Below are 26,202 nucleotides of genomic sequence, written 5' to 3' on the forward strand. Positions count from 1 at the left end.
TTTGGTGGAAAGGTTATAAACATTGTAACAGGCAATGGGTAAATAATGCGAATGGTGTTTTGAGGAGTGTTACTTCCAAAGTAAATATTGTTTTACGCAAGATTAATTAGGTTATGTGTGAGAATGTGCGATGAATTTCTTAAGTCATGGTGCATTAGACTCCTTCAAAACTTAACACTGAGGACCAGCCACTTAAAAAAAAAAAAAAAAAAAAAAAAAAAACTGGGCCCAGAACACCAACCATTTATGTCATTACAATTTTACTGGCACATTTGCATTTGATATGTCTTAAAGGGTAACACACTCTAAAAAGACCAAGTTCCAATGTTAGATTTTCATGTTTGTGTTAGTCCTTTTATAGATTACAAATTATGCAGTAATGATGGCAGAAAGTATAATTATCTTTCAAACAAAAATGCTAGATGAATTCTTGAGCAATTTCACATGTAATTGGCTTTTCTGTGGAAAAGTTGAAGTGCTGGATGGAACTTGTGTGCAGCCAGGCAACCCAAGAAATGTTTGGTTCACAGAAGTGACATTTGTAATTGTGCTTGTCAGAAATATCCAGCTGCTGCAATTTAAGCTGTGCTCTTAGGATCCTGCCTAACCGCACCCTTGGAAAGAAACAGCAAAAAAATTTTAATGGCCAATGTTATATGTGAAAGCTTAGCTTTCCGTGAAGCTATACTGATGTATATTAATTTAAACCATTAACTTTTCCTATTTGTGTGTTCGTGCTGCTTAACAGTGATGCTGCTGTTGACTGACTACATCACTTGTCCTGTGCTCTGAACATCTGCTGTCACTGGCTGGCGAGATCATGTGATATGATTGGCTGACAGAAATGCATCGCAATCTTGATTTCAGTGCTTCACAATCTGCCATGCTGTATTTGATGGAATGGGTGTTTATACTTTTGTAATATGAAATTTTGCTGTATAAAAATGTTTCTGTCCATCAAAGGTATTTTCAAAATGTGTTGCTTTTAGCTGCGTTTCTTTTCCTGAAGTGCTGGGAAGTTCTATGCCAGTGTATAAAACCTTCAGCAATCAATGATTGATAAGCATTACAGCCCCAAGAGAAAGTATATCGTCACTTATCATGGAAGAAGTGTGCTATCACTAGGTGTATATTGTATTTTCACCTTGGAAAAAGTGTGTTTTCACCAGAGAAAGTGTATTTTTAACTGGGAAATCTGTTTTTTTTTCTTGTCCATGTATACACCCTGTTTGGCATTGGGAAAGGCAGTGATCAGTAGCAGCAGAGCCATCACAATAGGGATGTTAGTGTAAAGGTAAGCGGCATCAATAGTGATGAGCAGGGCACTGTGTGGTAAAGGAACAGGAATTGTGGAGAGCTGGTGGAGGGAATGGTTGGTGTCTTCGATGTAGGAGGACAGGTTGTGGGTAATAGGCTGAAACAGGGTTCATACATTTCTTAAAAGTGCTTAAAAGTACTTACTTACTTTTTATACTGTGCAATAAAAGTCCTTAAAAGGGCTTTTAAAATTGCAATCCTTCCAGGTCCTTATTTTTGTCTCTACAGTTAATTCAAACTTAAAAATTAATTAACTTGTCAAAGCTAAAAAGGTGAAAAAATGCTGTGTGTATATGTCAAAGGCCAAAGCAGTTATGAGGCTTGCTCAGCTGCATGATGTGTAGGGTGGGATGGGTGAAGCTATCCCTGCATCAGCCATGCAGAGTGGGCGGTGCGGGGGGGTTTGGTGTGATTACACACACTACTGGCAGCTGACACTGTTTGCTGCATATAAACTCATTACTGCAGTGACTGCAGTGGGAGATACCGTATGTTGGCAGCAATGGCAAGAGGTGCAGAAACCTTAGCCATATAGTACGCCTGTGGCAAGAAAATATCTGGGGCAAAGTATCAATCTGCGACTTATCGCCCATTCCTGCTTGTTTGGTAGAATCACTGCAGAGTAAAATTGTGATTAAAATGCCCGGAAAATGTGTGTTTAGCCAACTGTGTCTGCAACAAGATGAGACAACAATGATGGGAGAATCGGCATTAAAGTTCCATTTGAAAGGTATGCGTTATTTTATGTTATATGTAACTTGATTAGAATAACTTGACTTGCTTAAATGGTAATACACTTCATCTGTACCTACTTGGATAATAACTGACATTTAGTATCTGAGGAAGAGAGTGTTAAAATTTATCGGAAAGCCGAGGTATAAATGAAACAAATTATTAATGGCAAAACAAATGGTAAAAGATTAGTGTGCAATCACGATTGCTCGAAATTGTGAAAATTTGGAAAGATGATTTCCTGTACAATCAAATAGTAACAATAGAAGTAACAAAGATAAAGGCAAATCACTTGGGCACTGCACTTAATGGCATGCCACAGCTACAAATAATATCACAAGACTCATAATTTTGTGAGCACTTTCAACATATAGGTAACAAGAAGATGTAGAATTCTCTTAGTAAGATGATTTCGGCTTAAAAGTGTGAATTATAGACCAAATTGTTCAAATTCAATGTGCCATATGTATTCTCAATTTCATTAAAATTCACATATTTAGAATTACTTTTATTCATTATAGTATGATAGAAACTGCAGAGAGGGCTACAAAATGTGACATATGTACTTTAACTACTTTAATATGAAAAACATTTGCCATAGATCAAGCAGACATACAGTGAAGGATACTATTGGTAAGTTTTTAAAGAATTTGCCTTGTTTCTGTTTAGTTGATAACACCTATGAAAGTGTTTGTGTGTAAGAACTGAGATTCTCTCAGTGGAAGCGCAGTAACCAGCCACAGTGGAGCATCCTGGGTGGTTGGGTTTGTGGACTTTAGATAGCATGTAGAAGATAGGGAAGTGGAGAATGGTACAGTTGAGGAGAGACATAACCTCTGGGTAGAGATTCTGGAATGGGCCTAAGGATATGAGGAGAATCTTGAGATCCTGTTGGATTTCTGGAATGGGGTCACTGTGCTTTGTTAGTAGGTGGATGAATCTGACAGCTGGCAGAGTTCTTCTGATGGTTAATCCTTGCCATTCAAAACTACAGTGGTGGAGCCTTTGTTGGGAGGTAGGATTTTAAGGTCAGGATTCTTTTTTTATGTGGTGGACTGCAATTCTTTGTGCAGATGTAATGTTAGCTTGGATTTTGGGGGGTTTGGGGAATGATGGTGAGGCAAAGTTTGAGGTTAAAAAATTCAAGGAAGTTAACAGGAGATGATTTGCAGGCATGGGGGTGGATCACGGTTGGATGGGGGAGTGAACTGAGTCAGGTAGGGTTCATCATTGGTTTTGGGTTGAATCTGATTGGTAGGATTGGTGGTGAGAAAGTGTTTCCTCTGTAGGTACCAGGAGAAGGAGAGAAGGTTTTTAACAAGTCCAGTATGATAGAATTTGGAATTGGGGCAAAAGATAAGACCTTTGGAGAAGACTGATACTTCTGTTGGACTAAGGCTTTTGAAGGAGAGGGTCATGACTGCATTTCAGGTCTGTTTAGGTTCTGGATTCTGTATGGTGGTGGGAGGGAGTTTTTGAAGGGGCAGTAAATGTGTAGGTCTATGAGGCAGGGTTTGTTAGGTATGAGGAGGGGATGTGGAGGAGATTTGGAGGCTGTTGTAGAGATAGTGAATTGTGTTAGTCCAGGCTGGGAGTTTAAGGTGAACAGGTTGGAGAGTTTTTTGGGATGACGTTGTGCTTTTGAGGTGACACTGCATGTGCTGCTTTAGTTCTTGGAGGGAAAAAGTTTCAGTGTGAGAGATGGGGTACAGGAATTTGGGACTGCACAGCATGAGAATTTTATGGATGGACAGAAGGTATTGCAAGGAGGCTCTGACCAGATTTACGTGGTTTTGCAGGAGTGGGTTGGTGAAGATTAAGGACACAGATGGAAGTCGTTGTGGAAGGAAGGGTTGCTGCTGAAGATGAGTAATTTGATGGGAAGGGCATTTGGGGGGAGGATGGAGGGAATTCCTTGAGCCAGGCAACAACACAGGAACATAATCTCAGCCAACAACAGCTTTTCAATAGCACAAGGCTATGTTTAGTGAAGTGATTGTATTAACAGGAAAGAGAAAGGAAGTAAAATTTAATCCCACCGACTTCAGTTATTCCTAAAGATCTCCGTATTAAGTTTAAACAGTTGCAATTTCCAGTGGCACAGATAAGTCACAGTGGCAGGCTTTAAATTCTGCATAGCGAATTTGAGATCACCGCATTTCTCTCATGGATAATTCACACAGGAATTTATGTATTTTTGCTCCTGGAAGGGTAAGTAACTAAAAACTTGTATAATCTAGTTTTGTGATAAAATAGTTATGGCAAATTTGTTGAATAGTTTATGTTATAATTTGTATACTTTACTTACGTTTTTAAGGTCACATAAGTAAAATTTATTTGTTTTTGTAACTTAGTGCTTTTCCTGGCTGATGTAATTCAGGGATAAATAAGTAATTGGGCACTGACAGAAGGAATGCCACATACTGAATGGGGAGCTATAGGAACATACCTTTAGAAAGATATTAGGACTAGAAAAGAGAAATGATGCTACTTGTAAGGTGATAAGCAGAGGAGATCCTACAAACATCAATCTTACATATTGCTTAATAGGCATGTTGAAAGAATGATGAGTAGATGGACTTAGGAAGTCTTCACCTCCTAACTTAAATGTGATCATAATGAATGTAGTAAATAAGAAGAGAGATGGGAACTATCAGTATTAATGCAAGGTGTCTGCATATGGTTCTTGATTGCAGTTACTGCCTGGAAGAGGAAATCACAAGAAATAATATGTAACAAATAGTTATCTCAGGGAATGTCCTTCGTTATCTGCAACCATATTCCTGTAGGTTGTCCTTAATGCTGGCTCTGCAGAACATGTGTGGAGTAGGATTTGTGTGGGCCATCTTTACTATTCTGTATGGATACTCAGGTCACAGAATCATGTTGCAACAAGAGTGTTGTTCATAACACAATAAATATACAATTACTCTTTACCTTTTTTATAGTTTTTGCTTATGTGTGCAAATGTACGTCATTTTTAAATAAAATATTGGGCTTCTATTCTATCTGACTCTTCCGCTTTTCATCTTTTTTTGGCGGCTGAAGCACGCAAAACTTATTCAACTGAGGCATGAGAATAACAACCTTCAGGCAGAGTTAGAGAAAGTGGGTGCAGAACTGCAAAAAACCAAGCAAATGAAATTGACATTAGAAGGTAAAAAAAACATTTTCTGGTTTTAAGCTGTTCCATTATCAATGTATTCAATGTATTTGTTTGAATTAACTAGATTCATAATTTTATTTCGTTGAATAATATGCAATCGTTATAACACAGTGTGTGCTAGTCTTTTAGAATTATATATTGCTGCTCTAACTTAGAGTATTTTTCCATAAAAATTAGAATTTGCCCTTCTTGAACTTTGCCATAAAAAAGTGAAACGGTTATTAATTTCTGATCAGTGCAGTTATTCTAATTTTCTGAATTTGGTTTGAAAAACTAATTTAATCTCAAATTCTTCCCTATGGTGGCATAATTATATTGCTGATCAAATCACAGTTTTGATTTCAGAAGGGTTTTTCAGCTGACAAGGGAGGTATGTGACCATGAACACTAGAACTGCATGGAAATTTTCACCACTGTTTGTAGAAATTGAAACACCCAGATTTAATGATCGGAATTACTCGTTACACCTCGCTCACTCTTTGTAAAGCCTGCAAATGTAGTGGAAATATGCAAGCAGTACTGGCGTGCCTCGTCGACATCAAGGGGCTCAGTATCAAAATGTAAGTGAAGTCAAATGAGGCAGGATGATTGGCCTCCAGGAAATAGGTTTGTCATACTGTGACATCGATGTTCATGCAGGGCTCTCAGCTACAACAAGGATGACTGCGTAGAACTAGTGAATTGAAGAGGATTGTAGACAGTGACGAGTAGGTGCTGGACCACACAATGCAATCACAGTGTGGAATCACCAACGTCTTGTCCACATGACCATAACCAATGTAACAGCTTTGTCCACAGTGTTACCTTGATGTTGGAACGCTGCAAAGTATGTGGACAGGCCTGTGTCGATGTCCCAATGCCTTCTTCGAAGACTGGACTGGTGACACGTATACCATTGCATCAGCTTCCATTGACCAGAAACTACCACTGCCTCAGACTGCAATGAGCATATGAACAACTGTAACAGATGTGCTGGGGGGCAAAACTTAAGTGTTCCCAGGCATCCTGTTTCAACTTGCCCTATAGCGATGACTGTCCGCCTGCTTAGCTGGGTGGTAACGTGCTTGCCTCCCATGCAGTGGGCCCAGGTTCAATTCCTGGCCAGATTGGAGATTTTCTCCACTCGTGGACTGAGTATTGTGTTGTCCTCATCATCAATTCATCCTCATCATTGGCCGAAAGTGGTGCCAACTGAAATAAGACTTGCACTTGGTGGCCGAACCTAAATGGCACCTCCCGGCCAACAGTGCCATATGATCATTTCATTTAATTTTTTTCATAGCGATGAGCATGTGTGTGTTAAACACTACCGTGGCATCGGCAATCATGGAGACTACATTGTTGAATGGCACAACTGATAAATGTTAAGTGTTGTGGTTTGGGATGTCATTGATAATAATGTGCAATCTCACCTCCTACATACAGAGTGCAGTATGAACAGTAACTGCTAAATCAGGGAGACTTTAGAGGCCAAGGCACTGCCCATCCTGCAGGCATCTCCACATGCCATATTTCAGCAGGACATTGTTCAATTGCATGTGGTGAGGAATATGCAAGCCTTTGAAGAACAATGAGCACTACTGCTTCGCCAGCTCACATGTTCACTTGACATGTTACCCATCGAACATGCTTGGGATATGGTCAATGGACATCTGGTTCATTCTGATCTTTCTGCAACCATTGTTGATGATTAATGGATGTGGCCACAAACAGTGTCTCAGTGTGTTCCCTGTAACACATCCAGACCCTCTTTCATTCCATGCTATGATAGCTAGAGGATGTCATTGCAGCATGTGGTGGCTCCACACAGCGCTGGATTCTCATTGTCAGAGTGAATGTACAGTTTTGTAATTCTAATCATTTGTGTATTGTAATGTCCCTAATCAGTGAAGTAATTTCATTGTAACCCCTTGTGTCCTTTGTGGTGCTATAATTTTCACAAACAGTAATGTAAATCATTCATTCCAAAACAGTGGTATGAGCCATTTACATACAAAGCTGCACATCTTACTCTAAGAGTTATTTGAATGATGACCTATTGAAGGTCTAATAAGAGACTAATCTTGGTAAGATGAAAAAACAGAACCAGACACACAAATATTTCAGTGTTATGATTTATTGCTATATTTCCCTCTGATTAAAATAATTACACTATCTGAACAGTGAACTTTTTCTATTGATGTTAGTAAGTGTTCCATGGCTGTTCAGTTTTCAAGGTGTTTAAAAAATAAGTGGTCGAAGCAAAGTGGAACAACATGTGTGTCTCCCTAAAGCCACTTTTTCACATTCAACTTCACTTCAGCATTCAAGCAGTCCAACATCACCATTTAAAAATGTAATTAATGTGGTGTTTGACGTTGGAATCCATGAATTCAGAAGTAATATTGGATGTGAAAAAGAGGCTTTAGTCAGATGCGCATGTTATTCTGTTCCACTTTGCTTTGACCACTTCAATGAAATAGCGCGCCTGCACCTTGATAACTGGATAGCCATGGAACACTTAATTTTGACAGTAGAAAAAGTTTGTTGTTCAGATAGTGTAATTATTATAAGGAGAGGGAAATAATAGCAATAAGTCACGACATTGAGATACATGTGTTTTTGATTATATTATATCAGTGTTTTGTTTCTTTGTGTTGCCAAGGTTTCTTTCTTAGACCCAGAGTAGGTGATCCTTCAAATAGTTCTCATGATAAGACACACAGTTTTGCACGTGAATAGCTCATAACAATGTTTATGGGATGAGCGATTTATATTTTAAGCACGTTTTTATGCAGTTTTGAGTGTTCAAGGTCAAGCACATTCCTTGTGAGAGAAGCATTTACACATTCACTTACAAGCATTAAATATCAAAGGAGAACTATTTTCCATTTTTTTTTTTTCAGTATGTAAATGATACATGCTTTGCAAATCACAGCCTGTTTTCAAGAGAGAGAGAGAGAGAGAGAGAGAGAGAGAGAGAGAGAGAGAGAGAGAGAGAGAACCTTTGGTTTACAGAATAAAAGGAGTAGTTAAATGATAGCTCAGATTGTAGAGGGCAAAAGTGCACAGTAAGTTGTGATATCGGAGTGAAACAAGTGGGGTTTTGGTACGAAATGTTTCACTCCATGCATGATCTTTCACCCTGCTGATATGTATGCCATGTTTTGCCTTACAAATATTCTTGATGTTATTCATTGTAGCGGACCTGCTTGTAGTGCCATTAGACCATGATGTGTCCACATGACAATGGACTTCTTCACCTTTCACAGGGACGGATGCTAAAGAGATTACTGAATATCCAAGCTACTATAAAATTATGCAGTCCCTGTTGCAATAACTCTTCCGTATTGTAAACACAATCTCTCCAATGCACAACTTCATTTGTATTTGTGGATGAACATATCTTTCTTAACCTGTAATTCAAAATAGATCACAACATGTATTTATTACTGACATTACATTATGGAATGACATATCTCGTGTAATCTTCAGTTGTTCTGGCATTGACATTATCGCCCGTGCCTATTGCTCCATGTCTTCCAAAGCTTCGCCAGGCTGTGACGACAAAGCATAAGCAGGTCTTTTACACACCATCTGCACATGTGGCGAACCAGAGTGCGCACAAGGGGCTGTTCCACACTTAACAACTACCTAAACAATGTTTTTGCAGTTTCCATGAACATCTTTCATCAGATTGAGTGATTAGAAGTGGAACATGTTATTCTACATAATGGAGACATTGCACGACAATAGGCAATTCAACTATTGTAAATAACCAGATTCTTATCAGAAAAAAAGTCACTTAAGTCCAATCTTGGGTCCACTAGTGTTACTGATATGTGTAAGCCTTTCAATGTTATACACAAGTAGAATTAGTTATTTTGTGAATGAAATGGCTGTCATATTCAGCATAACAGAAGAATTGTTGGCCGAGCAGTTCTAGGCGCTTCAGTCTGGAACCGCGCTGCTGTTATGGTCGCAGGTTCGAATCCTGCCTCGGGCATGGTTGTGTGATGTCCTTAGGTTAGTTAGGTTTAATTAGTTCTAAGTCTAGGGGACTGATGACCTCAGATGTTAAGTCCCATAGTGCTAGAGTCATATGAACCATTTAGAAGAATTCTAAATAATTTCTTTAATGGTATTATCAACTGTTTTTATACAACTAAAGTGCGTGTCATATATCTTGGCGGCCGAGTTTAGGTTCGTTCTGCACATTTGACGTCACAAATCACAGTCAGCCAATGAACAGAGAACGACGTTGCCAGATCTCGACTGCAGTGCAGAGCATGGACGAGTGTCTTCAGTTTTAGAAACGTTCAGTCATAAATGAAGTAATTGAACAAAAGCAATGTCTTGATAGCAGACTTTCTTTTATAGAAAGTTTGGAAAAAGCATTCTTTACACCAATTGCTTCATATTCTATTAATTAATTAAACCAAACAAACAATAAGCCTCCTAATTCAGGCGATAGCAAGGAAAAGTGTTTGTATCAGTCTCACGAACCGCTTTTTCGCAATAAAGAACAGCGGTAATTGTTTATTTCCTATTGTACTTCGACGCAACGTGAGTAATTCATAGTCATCCCAACAGTGTTTGTCAGTATTTTGCATACGTTTAGAGTGCTCCAGGAGATGCCTGAACCGAGTAGCTGTGTTGGCGTAATGGTTAAGGTGTTGGGCTCCTAATCGGAAGATTCTGAGTTCAAGCCTTGTTGCTTACTAAATATTTTATTTATTTAAAAACAATAGCGAAGTGTCTTACTTAATGAATTTTATTCGTTTGAATGTAATGTTTTGAAATTTCCTGTGCTTCATTATAATCATAATAAGTTTTCAGTTTTTGTAATTTTCTCCTCCAATATTTCTTTTCACAGCAATTAAAAACAACGAAAAGGCACACATACAATATTCATGTTATCCGTTTTGTTTGTATATCGCCTCTTCCGCAGTCGCTGTTTTACTATTCATATTGAGATATATTCTTTTGCGGCAGTATTAAAAGTATTATTTAGAGCAGAATTTCGGCTCGTACGTTGTCGAGCTATTTGATTGTCTGACGGTATTCTTTGCTTCGCTGCTTTGGCAACATCATATTCAATGGTTTCGTCGACTGATCTATGTTTTGGCAAGTATTTGCTGTCCGTTGTGACAAACACAAAATGTTTACGCACTGCGCCTCACTGGCAATATGTTTTAGTTTTATGTTTTATTACGTCCAAAATTCAGTTTTGTGTACTTCGCCAACTTCGTTTTAATCAGAACGTTTTAGAAAAAAGCGAAATGACTCTGGTATAAAGAAAGTTTTGTTACAGTTGCTAAAGATAGAATATTTCCCAATTTATAAACGCTGTTTATGTTATAAAGGGTGTTGATTTTATGGGGACATTGAAATCTCTTGAAAATGACGCCCAGAGCCAAAAGAAATCCTAATGAAAATTAGTTCCTCCCGGAAGGGGACATCCAATTATAACAAATTTGACTACAAATTTGTCGGATTTGGTATCATTGGATGTCCCCCTCCGAGACAAAAAAAATTTAGTTATAAATTTGTTTGATCCGATGTGTAGATTTGCGGATATTTCAATGTCTCCAATTAAAATGAACACTCTGTATAGTTGGAACCATGAACGACTGCGGTCGATTTAAGGCTCGTTCTACTCACCTGACGTCACGCATCCGCTGACAGCCAATGAGTGTTCAGTAGTTTTCTGAACGGTCTGCTGGGAATGTTTTGGCGAGTGCGAGTGTTAAATGTGATTGTAGTTATTCTTTGGTTAATTTTTATCGCATTTGTTGCAAGTTGTCATGGCCGATAATGGTGGTAAGCGACAAACTCTCCATAAACAGGCGAGGGACATAATTTACCGGATTTACGCTTTTTTCAAGCGCGAAGCAGAAAACGGTGGACCTATCACGGATGTCGCCAGATCTCAGGAACGCACTGCAGAAGCGACAGGCGTTAGCTTGAGAACCGTTCAGCGGATTGCCAATGAAGGAAAGTTATCTACGGAGACCTGTGGAAGCCCACTTTTCAGATCCCCAGGGAAATATCGCACTCGTGAGAGGACTGTAACTAATTTAGATAATTTCGACAAAGATGTTCTAAGACGAGAAGTGCTCAACATGTACAACACAGGCGAATTTCCTACTGTAAAAAAAATCACTGTGAAAATGCGTGAAACCATAAATTTTAAAGGTAGCATGACTTCAATGAATAGAATACTTAAAAACATTGGATTCAAATATGTACGGAAGAAAGTTTTTTAATGGAACGTAGTGATATCGCTGCTTCAAGGGCACAGTTTTTAAGACGTATTATTGAAGTAAGAAAATCCGGGAATAAGAACATTTTTTTCTTGGACGAAACATGTGTAAACCAAAATCACACAAGGAAAGCGTGTTGGAAAATGAGTGATGGTTCGGGTGGGTTTAAAGTACCAGTTGGTAAAGGTGGACGAATAATTATGCTTCACGCTGGTTCTGCTTCTGGATTCATTCCAGAAAGCAAATTAGTGTTCCGGGCAAAAAAGAGAAATTCAGGGGATTATCATTCCGAAATGAACTCTGAGACATTTAAATTGTGGTTTAGGAATCAGTTTCTCCCTTACTTGCTTGCAAACTCGGTGATTGTAATGGACAATGCGAGTTATCACTCTGTTGTTGTTGACAAGACACCCACAAGTACAAAAAAAGCCGATATCATGTTATGGCTTGCAAGTAAAAATATTCCACATACTGCCAACCAAACTCGTGCTGAAATGTTGAATCTTGTAGTGCTTCATAAGCCTCGCACAAAAGTTTATGAAATCGATTGTATTGCACAGGAACATGGACACACAGTTTAGCATTTGCCACCGTACCATTGCCAATACAATCCGATAGAGTTAATTTGGGCACAAGTGAAAGGGTATGTCGCAGAACGAAACGTGACATTTAAAATTGCCGATACAGAAAGTCTTCTGCACGAAGCACTTGACAGAATTACTCCTTCAGCATGGGCTGAATGTGTTCGGCATGCACAAAGGCTACAGGAGGAGGACATGGACAGGGAAATTGTAATTGACAATCTGCTTGAACCCATCGTCATAACTCTAAGACCTGATGATTCGGACTGCGACACTGACTACAGCGATGCAGAAGACTATCGCAGCGATTGACAACAATAAAGGGTAAGGCACATACACAATAATACTCATGTTCTCTTTCTTGTTTTTGTTCCACAGTTGCAATTTTACCAATGGTATTGAAATATATTCCTCTTCTGCAACTGTAATAAGCGTCTTATTTAGACCAGACGCGTTTTTCTCTTTTGAAGCATCTTCATTGGACAGCATTTTGTCTCCTCCATTGCCAAGTCACCTTTCGTGGTTTTGTGCTGAGGTAACACAATATTCAACGTTTGTGTCGGCCGATCAGTGTTTTAGCAAATAAATGCTTTTTGTGTGTGCCACACACAAAAATTATATTTGACATAGCTCAGAGCACTGATACACAGTATATTAAAGTCCTAATGTTTTTGTAAGTCCACAGTTTTGTTTAACGTATTTTGTGTACTTCCTTTTGATTGATTGAAGTGCTTTAAAATAAAGTCAAACGCGCCCGGTGTAAATAAAACTTTTATTACAGTCGCGAAAGACGGAATATTTCTCAATATTACATACGACACCAATCTGGTACTTAAATTAAATGAGATATTGTTATACAGTAAATTTTATATGAAATTTAGGTATCTTGTCCACATTTCATTCTCAACGTTGTGGTAACTACAATCGAACATACGGAAAGTATACGCTATGAACTTTACCTCTGCAAACTCTTCAAAATTTCGTGCAATGGTTTACTACATTTAATGCTGCAATATAACTGCGTTGAAAATCGAAACAAAATTAAGTCATTTATGGGGGGAAGGTATCAGTCAAGAAGATGTGCCAAAATCAAATTTTTGGACCAAATAGTTTTTGTGAAATCGAATGATAAGTGTGTCAAAGCAGTCGGAACACTATGTGTCTGCACAGGCGAGCAGTGCAGTGGTTACAAAATCGCGCACAGCGTGGAATGCGGGGAGCACGTCTTTGTAGCAGCGAAAGGTTTAATGCGGCCGTGGTGGCTTTACTTCATAAACTGCGCGCTCCCCCCTAAACGTAAGTTTGAGAACTACACTGCTACCATGGACCTTGCCGTTGGTGGGGAGGCTTGCGTGCCTCAGCGATACAGATAGCCGTACCGTAGGTGCAACCACAACGGAGGGGTATCTGTTGAGAGGCCAGACAAACGTGTGGTTCCTGAAGAGGGGCAGCAGCCTTTTCAGTAGTTGCAAGGGCAACAGTCTGGATGATTGACTGATCTGGCCTTGTAACAATAACCAAAACGGCCTTGCTGTGCTGGTACTGCGAACGGCTGAAAGCAAGGGGAAACTACAGCCGTAATTTTTCCCGAGGGCATGCAGCTTTACTGTATGATTAAATGATGATGACGTCCTCTTGGGTAAAATATTCCGGAGGTAAAATAGTCCCCCATTCGGGTCTCCGGGCGGGGACTACTCAGGAGGATGTCATTATCAGGAGAAAGAAAACTGGCGTTCTACGGAACGGAGGGTGGAATGTCAGATCCCTTAATCAGGCAGGTAGGTTAGAAAATTTAAAAAGGGAAATGGATAGGTTGAAGTTAGATATAGCGGGAATTAGTGAAGTTCGGTGGCAGGAGGAACAAGACTTCTGGTCAGGTGACTACAGGGTTATAAACACAAAATCAAATAGGGGTAATGCAGGAGTAGGTTTAATAATGAATAGGAAAATAGGAATGCTGGTAAGCTACTACAAACAGCATAGTGAACGCATTATTGTGGCCAAGATAGATACGAAGCCCACACCTACTACAGTAGCACAAGTTTATATGCCAACTAGCTCTGCAGATGACGAAGAAATTGAAGAAATGTATGATGAAATAAAAGAAATTATTCAGATTGTGAAGGGAGACGAAAATTTAATAGTCATGGGTGACTGGAATTCGAGTGTAGGAAAAGGGAGAGAAGGAAACATAGTAGGTGAATATGGATTGGGGCTAAGAAATGAAAGAGGAAGCCGCCTGGTAGAATTTTGCACAGAGCACAGCATAATCATAGCTAACACTTGGTTTAAGAATCATGAAAGAAGGTTGTATACATGGAAGAACCCTGGAGATACTAAAATGTATCAGATAGATTATATAATGGTAAGACAGAGATTTAGGAACCAGGTTTTAAATTGAAAGACATTTCCAGGGGCAGATGTGGACTCTGACCACAATCTATTGGTTATGAACTGCAGATTGAAACTGAAGAAACTGCAAAAAGGTGGGAATTTAAGGAGATGGGACCTGGATAGACTGAAAGAACAAGAGATTGTACAGAGTTTCAGGGAGAGCATAAGAGAACAGTTGATAGGAATGGGGGAAAGAAATACAGTAGAAGAAGAATGGGTAGCTTTGAGGGATGAAGTAGTGAAGGCAGCAGAGGATCAAGTAGGTAAAAAGACGAGGGCTAGTAGAAATCCTTGGATAACAGAAGAAATATTGAATTTAATTGATGAAAGGAGAAAATATAAAAATCCAGTAAATGAAGCAGACAAAAAGGAATACAAACGTCTCAAAAATGAGATCGACAGGAAGTGCAAAATGGCTAAGCGGGGATGGCTAGAGGACAAATGTAAGGATGTAGAGGCCTATCTCACTAGGGGTAAGATAGATACTGCCTACAGGAAATTTAGAGAGACCTTTGGAGATAAGAGAACGACTTGTATGAATATCAAGAGCTCATATGGAAACCCAGTTCTAAGCAAAGAAGGGAAAGCAGGAAGGTGGAAGGAGTATATAGAGGGTCTATACAAGGGCGATGTACTTGAGGACAATATTATGGAAATGGAAGAGGATGTAGATGAAGATGAAATGGAAGATATGATACTGCGTGCAGAGTTCGACAGAGCACTGAAAGACCTGAGTCGAAACAAGGCCCCCGGAGTAGACAACATTCCACTGGAACTACTGACGGTCTTGGGAGAGCCAGTCCTGACAAAACTCTACCATCTGGTGAGCAAGATGTATGAAACAGGCGAAATACCCTCAGACTTCAAGAAGAATATAATAATTCCAACCCCAAAGAAAGCAGGTGTTGACAGATGTGAAAATTACTGACCTATCAGTTTAATAAGTCACAACTGCAAAATACTAACAAGAATTCTTTACAGACGAATGGAAAAACTAGTAGAAGCCAACCTCGGGGAACATCAGTTTGGATTCTGTAGAAACACTGGAACACGTGAGGCAATACTCACCTTACGACTAATCTTAGAAGAAAGATTAAGGAAAGGCAAACCTACGTTTCTAGCATTTGTAGACTTAGAGAAAGCTTTTGACAATGTTGACTGGAATACTCTCTTTCAAATTCTAAAGGTGGCAGGGGTAAAATACAGGGAGCGAAAGACTATTTACAATTTGTACAGAAAGCAGATGGCAGTTATAAGAGTCGAGGGAGATGAAAGGGAAGCAGTGGTTGGGAAGGGAGTAAGACAGGGTTGTAGCCTCTCCCCGATGTTGTTCAATCTGTATATTGAGCAAGCAGTAAAGGAAACAAAAGAAAAATTTGGAGTAGGTATTAAAATTCATGGAGAGAAATAAAAACTTTGAGGTTCGCCGATGACATTGTAATTCTGTCAGAGACAGCAAAGGACTTGGAAGAGCAGTTGAATGGAATGGACAGTGTCTTGAAAGGAGGATATAAGATGAACATCAACAAAAGCAAAACAAGGATAATGGAATGTAATCTAATTAAGTCGGGTGATACTGAGGGAATTAGATTAGGAAATGAGACACTTAAAGTAGTAAAGGAGTTTTGCTATTTGGGGAGCAAAATAACTGATGATGGTCAAAGTAGAGAGGATATAAAATGTAGACTGGCAATGGGAAGGAAAGCGTTTCTGAAGAAGAGAAATTTGTTAACATCGAGTATAGATTTAAGTGTCAGGAAGTCATTTCTGAAAGTATTTGTATGGAGTGTAGCCATGTATGGAAGTGAAACATGGACGATAACTAGTTTGGACAAGAAGAGAATAGAAGCTTTTGAAATGTGGTGCTACAGAAGAATGCTGAAGATTAGATGGGTAGATCACATAACTAATGAGGAAGTATTGAATAGGACTGGGGAGAAGAGGAGTTTGTGGCACAACTTGACTAGAAGAAGGGATCGGTTGGTAGGACATGTTCTGAGGCATCAAGGGATCACCAATTTGGTATTGGAGGGCAGCGTGGAGGGTAAAAATCGTAGAGGGAGACCAAGAGATGAATACACTAAGCAGATTCAGAAGGATGTAGGTTGCAGTAGGTACTGGGAGATGAAAAAGCTTGCACAGGATAGAGTAGCATGGAGAGTTGCATCAAACCAGTCTCAGGACTGAAGACCACAACAACAACAACAACAACAAGTATTTTCTAACTATAACTTAAAACTGATAGTTTGATAATGTTCACACCTCGTCTTTGGCATTGGGATTGTTACATTCTTCTTGAAGTCTGGGGCTATTTTGCGTGTTGCATATATCCGATGCACCAGGTGGAATGGTTTTGTCATGGTTGTCTCACCCAAGAATCTCAGTAATTTTGAGAGAATCTGGTCTACTCCAGGGGCCTTCTTTAGACTGAGGCATAATGTTTAAAAAATTTCTGTTTAACTGTTAACAATAATTGAAAGGGGAAAAAAGGACATGTTGAGATTCTTAATTTTCTCAGTTCAGGCAATCCACATTATTGCGAATTTAAGTAGATAACAAGTCAGTAAGTTTATGTATTTTGTTTCAGTGATGTTCTAAGGAAATATACTCATTTTAAATAAACATCTTTAGAAGAATTATCAGCTGATTTCATGAAGCTGTAGTGATCACTTCTTGGTTGACAAGTTTTAGTGAATGTTGAAATGAGACTAGGTTCTCGTCATTATCTGAAATTCCTTCCTCATGTCAACATTCTCTGAAGAGATCATTTTAGCTCGAATTTTCGGCTTTCTGGACTTTATACTGTTATGTCTATACTAAGTTCCAGTAGTTAACTTCTCTTAAAAAAATTAGTACAAATGAGTTTACTATCTCAGATTAAATTTCACATTAATATGCTACCCAGTTTATATTAGCAACTAACGGGAGTAAACCGTTTGTTAATAATCCAACTTTGAAATTTCATGATATGAACTGTGCAGTCGTGTTGCACTACATATTCTTGAAAATTCACTTTTTACCTATCTCTGGAAAGCTACAATGTTTATTGATTATGATTATTTAAAATCATAGCTTTGCTTGAGAAAAAACCAAAATATTGTTAACATTATTTTATTCAAAGTGGTTTGTTTGGGAGCATTCACTGCAGTTGACAAAAATATTCTCTACTGAGGTTGAAATTGAGTGAGATAGTGAAATTGTCTGGTCGTGTAACAAGTCTAGGTGAAACCAAGTTATTTGTTAGATGTTTTTACTGACCACCCGACTCCACTGTGACTGTTCTAGAGTCGTTCAAAGAAAGTCTGTGGTCAGTTGCGCATAAATACCCAGATTGTGCAGTACAGTACTAATTGGTGGTCGCTGTCACTTGCTGAGTATAGCGTAGTGTATGGATTCATTGTAGGGAGTACAGACAGACAGTCTTGTAAAGTACTTTTTAACATGTTTTCTGAAAACTGTCTTGGTTAGATAGTTCAGCAGTCCACATGCAATGGAAGTGTCTTGAACCTTGCATCTACAAACAGGCTGCACCTTACCGATGGTATCAGTGTAGAGATGGGGATTAGTGATCATGATGTCATCATAGCAACTATGGTTACGAAAGTTAATAAATCAGTCAAGAGGGCTAGGAGAGTGTCTCTGCTAGAAAGAACAGATAAGCAGTTAGCATCTCACTTAGACAATGAACTACAGCCATTTAGTTCTAGAATGATGGAATATGGGCCAAGTTCAAACAGATTGTAAATCGTGCTCTGGACAAGTAAGTGTCTAGTAAGTGGATTTAAGGACAGAAAAGACCCACCATAGTTTAATACTGAAATTTGGAAAATGCTGAGGAAGCAAAGACTGTTGCACTCTCAGTTCAAAAGGGGCAGTGTAAGTGACAACAGGTGAAGCATAGTAGAGATTCATGCGTCTGTAAAAAAATTTATGCGCTAAGTATACAACAGCTACCACCATCATACCTGGGCTAAAGATCTGGTGGAGAGCACGAAAAATTCTGGTCCTATGTAACATAGCTAACCAGGTCTAAGGCTTCCATCCAGTCACTTGCTGACCAGTCTGGTTTAACAGTAGAAGATTGCAAAGTGCCAAGCAACTGGAAAAAAGTGCAAGTGACTCCTGTATATAAGAAGGGTAAAAGATTGGACCCGCAAAATTACAGACCAATATCCTTAACATCAGTTTGATGCAGAATTCTAGAGGATATTCCGAGATAGAATGTAATAAATTTCTTAGAGACCGAGAAGCTCGTCTCCATGAATCATCACAGCTTTAGAGAACATTGATCATGCAAAACACAGCTCATGTTTTTCTCACATGATATACTGCTAGCTATGGATGAAGCGCAGCAGGCAGATTTGATATTTCCAGATTTCCGAAAAGCATTCAACACGGTGCCCCCTGCAGACTGTTAATGAAGGTGTGTGCATATGACTAGCCCGAAGACTTCTTATGTAATAGAACCCAGTATGTTGTCCTCGACGGCGAGTGTTCATTGGAGGCAGAGGTAACATCAAGAGTGTCCAAGGGATAGGACTGTTGCTGTTTTTTCTATACATAAATAATCTTGCAGATAGGTAGGCAGCAATCTGCGGTTGTTCACAGTTGATGCTGTGGTGAACAGGAAGGTGCCAAAGATAAGTGACTGTAGGTTGATACAAGATGATGTAAACAAAATTTCAAGTTGGTGTAATGAATGGCAGCTGGCTCTTAATGCAGAAAAATGTAAGTTAATACAGATAAGTAGAAAGAACAAGGCCATAATGTTCAGATACAGCATTAGTAGTGACCTGCTTGACACAGTCACGTCATTGAAACAGCTGGGCATAACGTTGCAAAGTGATATGAAATGGAACGATCATGTGAGGATTGTGTTATGGAAGGCGAATGGTCGACTTGGTAGATTGGGAGAATTGTAGGAAAGTGTAGTTCATCTGTAAAGGAGACAGCATACAGGACACTAGTGCGACCTATTCTTGAGCACTGCTCAAGTTTTTGGGATCTGCACCAAGTTGGATTGAAAGAAAACACGGAAGCAATTCAGAGGTGAGGTGCTAGATTTGTTGCCAAAAGGTTCAGTCAGCATGCAAGTGTTATGGGTATGCTTCGGGAGCATAAGTGGGAATCCCTGTAGGGAAGAAGACATCTGTTTTGAAGAATGCTACTGAGAAAGTTTAGAGAAGCTGCATTTGAAGCTGACTTCGAAACAAGCCTATTTGCCGCAACATATGTTTCGTGTAGGGACCACGAAGATAAGATATGAGAAATTAGAGCTCATACGGAGGCACATAGACAGTTGTTTTTCCATTGCTCTATCTGCAAGTGGAATGGAAAAGGAAACGACTAGTTTTGGTTCAAGGTACCCTCTGCCACGCACGATACGGTGGCTTGCGGTGTACGTATGTAGATGTATACGAGGTATTGGTTTCTTATGTTTGGAATTGTGGAGGAAATATTTATAAGTCATGATGTCACGTATATTTTGCACCCTCGATGTTGCTACATAGGCAAATAATTCTGAGTGAAGGTACTTGGTTGGGTTGTGACGATTTACTTATGTTGTCAGCACACATGGATAGCTCAAAAATTTGCATGGTTTTCTGGCGGTTTCTGGCAACTAGAGGAAGCAGTGTGGTGCTGGTGTGCAAGACTCACACGTCCCCTTCATCACTGGACTTACTTGGAGGTGCTTTGCCGATCTTTTCAGGATAGCTGGCTGCGTCGATCTCCCCATCTTCTTCTCTGAAGATATGATGCTGTTTGGAGGAATTTTCTCTACTCTTAAAATGATTCCGTACACTCAAGATACTTGTAAATCAATCCTACTATATTTTCTCTTCCACAAACAGAACACCACATAACAGTTTTCACGTAAATGAATGATATTTTATAAGCTACAGAAACTATTAAGTTCTTTTACAATAAATACAGTTCCAGAAATCTCTCAGAGTTATCGCAAGTCCACCATCAGCATCTCTAGAGAGTAAGTAAGTAAGTAAGTAAGTAAGTAAGTAAGTAAGTAAGTAAAGATCTTTTTCTTTTCTTACAACATAATTCAACTGTTCACAATAATGACTTATGTAGCACCGTCACGGAGTAAGGCGCGCTTGCTCCTTGTGCTGGGCATGTAGCTTCTGTGGCGAGTGCGGCAACCACTTGCCCGCGTCGATCAACCGTCCACATTGTAGCATTCTCTTGATACACGTCCGCCCTGTGCACACAGGAAACTGACGCGAGGTAGACACTGTCCCATCTCTCACTCTCGTACGTAAAATATCGGGTGTTCGAGCCGAAGGTCTCTAGAATTTGCGTCGAAATTCTCGAGGCACTACAGTTTGTTTAAAACTATAGTAGCCCAATAAATAAATATTGTTGCAGAGAGAGACAAGATATAATCACTTACGTAGCTGCACTACTATTTTCAATGTTATGTACACTCTTTGCTAAACATTGACTGTGGCAGTGAAAAAAAGATTTTTGCCCGTCAGCAATTTACTTATAAGCAAGCCTGAGCCTATTATTATTATTTACTATCTTTGGGTCTGTTGTGTGTATTTAATGAAACTTTTTCTACAAAATATGTATATAAATATGTATTCTTTTCCTGATAGAAAAAGGTTTAAAGTACTTTTCTTGTTATCTTTCGTGTGAATCCCAAAAAAAAATCATGGGATTAATTATATTTCACATAATGGGTGCCAGTGCGCCATTATGACAAAAGAATGGCAGATGGCAAATGAAAAACTTGAATTCTAGCAATAATTAATTTTTCCATTTAATTATATTCACATGGAGGGATAGGTATGAAATGATATTAAAAGGACAAATCATATTTACACATATATTGTGAAAAAACTTATGTAAAATTGACAAAATCATGCATTCAGAAGTAACCTCGAACAAAAGCACCTAATAGGTCTGAGAGCTGACACCAGAGTGATTGCTTTAATCATCCAGGTATTTATCGCACAATTACATAGAAATTCTGTGACCTGTTTTTGCTCATAGTCTTTTTTATTCTTAGTTGTTACATGGAAATATGTTTGTTATTAATTTTTTCTTCAGAACATGTAAAGGTGTAGAGTTTTCTCATTCCAAAATAATATTTAATTATTGATAGCACATTTACATGCATAAACCTGCATATTTTTATTCGTTATTGACACAGCTCACTAGTGATTATTGTAGCCTTTTTACTACAGTTTTTAGAAGGCTTTCCAGGAGATCGTACAAGTTCACTAAAAAGTATTAACTAATACAGTAGAAACTAAGTTAAACAGGTTAAGGATCAAATCTCTGAGACAAAAGATAGTGATTGGTATTAGAAAAATGAAAAGAATTTGGGGAAATAATTAGAACACTCAAGGCTTTATCTAATTTGGAGAAATGTACTGGAATTTGTAAGTCATACATTACTAGAGAAAGTAGAATTAACTAACAGTAGCTCTCATTCTAAGGAAGATGTTGCACCAACAAAAGGAATTAGGACGATTGGGTAGGACCTACTGTTCGATGAAACATACAAAATGTGACAAGTAGTTCAGAATTTAAGGAATCCTAAATGAACTACTGCATATGTCAATGGGATTAGCTCTGGTAGAGATTATGAATAAAACATTTATAGGACAACCCTTGTTGAAAAGATGTACCTGACCATTATCACCAGCAGATTGACTTGGTAAAATTTCAAGAGAGGGTGCAGAAGAATCTATATATACAGGCTCAGCAAAGAATCAAGACCTTTAATGATAAAATTATTATACCTAGTTTTCAAATAGACAATCGGGCATTAGTGTGTGATTTTTGTCGTAGCTTAAACGTAAAGGAGGAGACAAATTTTTCCCTCATTACAAGGGACCATTCAAAGTTGAAGACATACCACATCAGAAAGCTGTATACTTAGTAAACCCTGATATAGGAAAAAATAAAGGACGGTACAATACTGACATGCTTACAGGATTCAAGGCCACGGGGTAGTTCACATCCTTTGTGACTTTGGTGGCTTGACAACCACTGGCTGCCCCAGTTAAATTATGTACCATATTTTTCTTTTTAGTTTTCCTGGAGCCAGTTTCTTTCTTCTTCAGCTATCCTGTTATCTTTTAATAAAGTAATATCTTCTACTATCACTTTCTGTAAAAGTAACTGTAAAAAAATATAAGGGGACTATGCTCGACTTGAGAGTGGTCAGGTGGGCCCCTCTTGTGTCTACATCAGCTGGAAGTGTAGTGTCTAGCATTTTCTGTGACCTTTGAACTGCTACATTTAGATAATAGAAATGTAGTAATCTGTAAACTTAACTGTACATGGATTAAATTTATCATGAATATAGGACAGTTAATATTTCCATGTCCTTTATTTAATTGCATGTTACCATGTACATGTGACACATGAGTAACTAAGTATAAGAACAATTTTAGTTTTATTCTCACGTGATAGCATTAGGAGTTGGAAGAATATATAGTACTATAAAATATATAGAAAAGTGAAATAGCAATGGCAATGTGCTTTCAGTAAATTACGAATATAGTAAAATGGTTATATAGAATTATGAGTAAAATGTTATTTGTTTTACATATGTTATAAAACTGAATGAAGAAGAATAGTAAGGTTTGGTTTATATTTTATTTTCTTAGGGAGTTTAGTTGTGGTAGTGTGTGACAGATAAAACTGACTTTAATGTTTATAGTGAGAATTTGACGATGACTTACTTGAAAATACTTCGCTTACTACTGCATTTCGTAGGGGTTCATTAGAGTGAATTTTTGAATACTCTGCAATGGCGAAACCATAGCAAAGCCAATGTGTAGGAAATGCCAAACACCTTCTTCCTCCAACGTCGTGATGAAGTAACTTAGCAGATAGGGTCCTTGGTAAGGGAATCTTATCTAAGGGGTACTTCTTCTTTTCTTCTTTGATCCTAACATACCTGTCTCTTTGTTTCCTTTTCTTACTTCTCCCTTAGCAGTACCAAATCTGTCCTCCCCCTGTAAACATATGCAAAGTTCCCCTTCTCTTTTTAGTCCACATAATTGACATTACAACCTACAACAGTAGAATTGGACTGGAGGGTATTTCACATACGATGATGACAATAGACTAACACAATTTTTTGGAGTGGCCATTAAGTGACACAGGTTAGGCACATTGTGAGATATAGTGGAGGAGTGTTGAAGGAGGATGTAGAAGGCTAGAAAAATTGATGACGTGCTAACATGCGTAATGAGCAAAAGATAATATGCTAAAGAGTCAACAGTGTAACAAGACGGTGCGCTAACTTATCTTCTGCAGAATGTCATGCGGAATGGAAGTTAGAACATACATAGGGGTGAGAACTACATGTATGTTGTGTAACAAGTGTAGTTGTTGTTGTGGTCTTCAGTCCTGAGACTGGTTTGATGCAGCTCTCCATGTTACTCTATCCTGTGCAAGCTTCTTCATCTCCCAGTATTTACTGCAACCTACATCCTTCTGAATCTGCTTAGTGTATTCATCTCTTGGTCTCCCTCTACGATTTTTACCCTCACGCTGCCCTCCAATGCTAAATTTGTGATCCCTTGATGCCTCAGAACATGTCCTACCAACCGGTCCCTTCTTCTTGTCAAGTTGTGCCACAAACTCCTCTTCTCCCCAATTTTATTCAATACCTCCTCATTAGTTATGTGATCTACCCATCTAATCTTCAGCATTCTTCTGTAGCACCACATTTCGTAGCACCACATTTTGAAAGCTTCTACTCTCTTCTTGTCCAAACTATTTATCGTCTATGTTTCACTTCCATACATGGCTACACATTGTACAAATACTTTCAGAAACGACTTCCTGACATTTAAATCTATACGCGATGTTAACAAATTTCTCTTCTTCAGAAACTCTTTCCTTGCCATTGCCAGTCTGCATTTTATATCCTCTCTACTTCGACCATCATAAGTTATTTTGCTCCCCAAATAGCAAAACTCCTTTACTACTTTAAGTTTGTCATTTCCTGATCCAATTCCCTCAGCATCACCCGACTTAATTTGACTACATTCCATTATCCTTGTTTTGCTTTTGTTGATGTTCATCTTATATCCTCCTTTCAAGACACTGTCCATTCTGTTCAACTGCTCTTCCAAGTCCTATGCTGTCTCTGACAGAATTACAATGTCACTGGCGAACCTCAAAGTTTTTATTTCTTCTCCATGGATTTTAATACCTACTCCGAATTTTTCTTTTGTTTCCTTCACTGCTCGCTCAGTATACAGATTGAATAACATCGGGGAGAGGCTACAACCCTGTCTCACTCCCTTTCCAGCCACTGCTTCCCTTTCATGTCCCTCGACTCCTATAACTGCCACCTGGTTTCTGTACAAATTGTAAGTAGCCTTTCGCTCCCTGTATTTTACCCCTGCCACCTTTAGAATTTGAAAAAGAGTAATCCAGTCAACATTGTCAAAAGCTTTCTCTAAGTCTACAAATGCTAGAAACGTAGGTTTGCCTTTCCTTAATCTTTCTTCTAAGATAAGTCGTAAGGTGAGTATTGCCTCACGTGTTCCAGCATTTCTACGGAATGCATACTGATCTTCCCCGAGGTCGGCTTCTACCAGTTTTTCCGTATTTTGCAGCTGTGACTTATGAAACTGATAGTTCGGTAATTTTCACATCTGTCAACACCTGCTTTCTTTGGGATTGAAATTATTATATTCTTCTTGAAGTGTGAGGGTATTTCGCCTGTCTCATACATCTTGCTCACCAGATGGTGGAGTTTTGTCAGGACTGGCTCTCTCAAGGCCGTCAGTAGTTCTAATGGAATGTTGTCTACTCCCGGGACCTTGTTTCGACTCAGGTCTTTCAGTGCTCTGTCAGACTCTTCATGCAGTATTGTATCTCCCATTTCATCTTCATCTACATCCTCTTCCATTTCCATAATATTGTCCTCAAGTACATCGCCCTTGTATAGACCCTCTATATACTCCTTCCACCTTTCTGCTTTCCCTTCTTTGCTTAGAACTGGGTTTACATCTGATCTTTTGATATTCATACAAGTGGTTCTCTTTTCTCCAAAGGTCTCTTTAATTTTCCTGTAGGCAGTATCTATCTTACCCCTAGTGAGATAAGCCTCTACATCCTTACATTTGTCCTCTAGGCATCCCTGCTTAGCCATTTTGCACTTCCTGTTGATCTCATTTTTGAGACATTTGTATTCCGTTTTGCTTGTTTCATTTACTGCATTTTTATATTTTCTCCTTTCATCAATTAAATTCAATATTTCTTCTGTTACCCAAGGATTTCTACTAGACCTCGTCTTTTTACCTACTTGATCCTCTGCTGCCTTGACTACTTCATCCGTCAAAGCTACCCATTCTTCTTCTACTGTATTTCTTTCCTCCATTCCTGTCAATTGTTCCCTTATGCTCTCCCTGAAACTGTACAACCTCTGGTTTAGTTACTTTATCCAGGTCCTATCTCCTTAAATTCCGACCTTTTTGCAGTTTCTTCAGTTTTAATCTACAGCTCATAACCAATAGATTGTGGTCAGAGTCCACATCTGCCCCTGGAAATGTCTTACAATTTAAAACCTGGTTCCCAAATCTCTGTCATATCATTATATAATCTATCTGAAACCTTTTAGTATCTCCAGGCTTCTTCCATGTATACAACCTTCTTTTATGATTCTTGAACCATGTGTTAGCTATGATTAAGTTATGCTCTGTGTAAAATTCTACCAGGTGGCTTTCTCTTTCATTTCTTACCCCCAATCCATATTCCCCTACTATGTTTCCTT

General features: G+C 38.7%; 1 protein-coding gene across 4 annotated transcripts in view; it reads left to right on the forward strand.

Annotated features, from left to right (window-relative positions):
* The window catches only part of LOC124595701, a 181,959-nt gene that overhangs the window by 20,588 nt on the left and 135,169 nt on the right, over positions 1-26,202 (forward strand). For all 4 annotated transcript variants that reach the window (XM_047134563.1, XM_047134564.1, XM_047134562.1 and 1 more), the window contains exon 3: positions 5,098-5,206. In XM_047134563.1, coding sequence (XP_046990519.1) covers positions 5,098-5,206 — 109 coding nt within the window. The remainder of the gene's footprint in view (positions 1-5,097; positions 5,207-26,202) is intronic.

Source organism: Schistocerca americana, chromosome 2, assembly GCF_021461395.2.
Source record: "Schistocerca americana isolate TAMUIC-IGC-003095 chromosome 2, iqSchAmer2.1, whole genome shotgun sequence".
NCBI classification, from domain to species: Eukaryota; Metazoa; Arthropoda; class Insecta; order Orthoptera; family Acrididae; genus Schistocerca; species Schistocerca americana.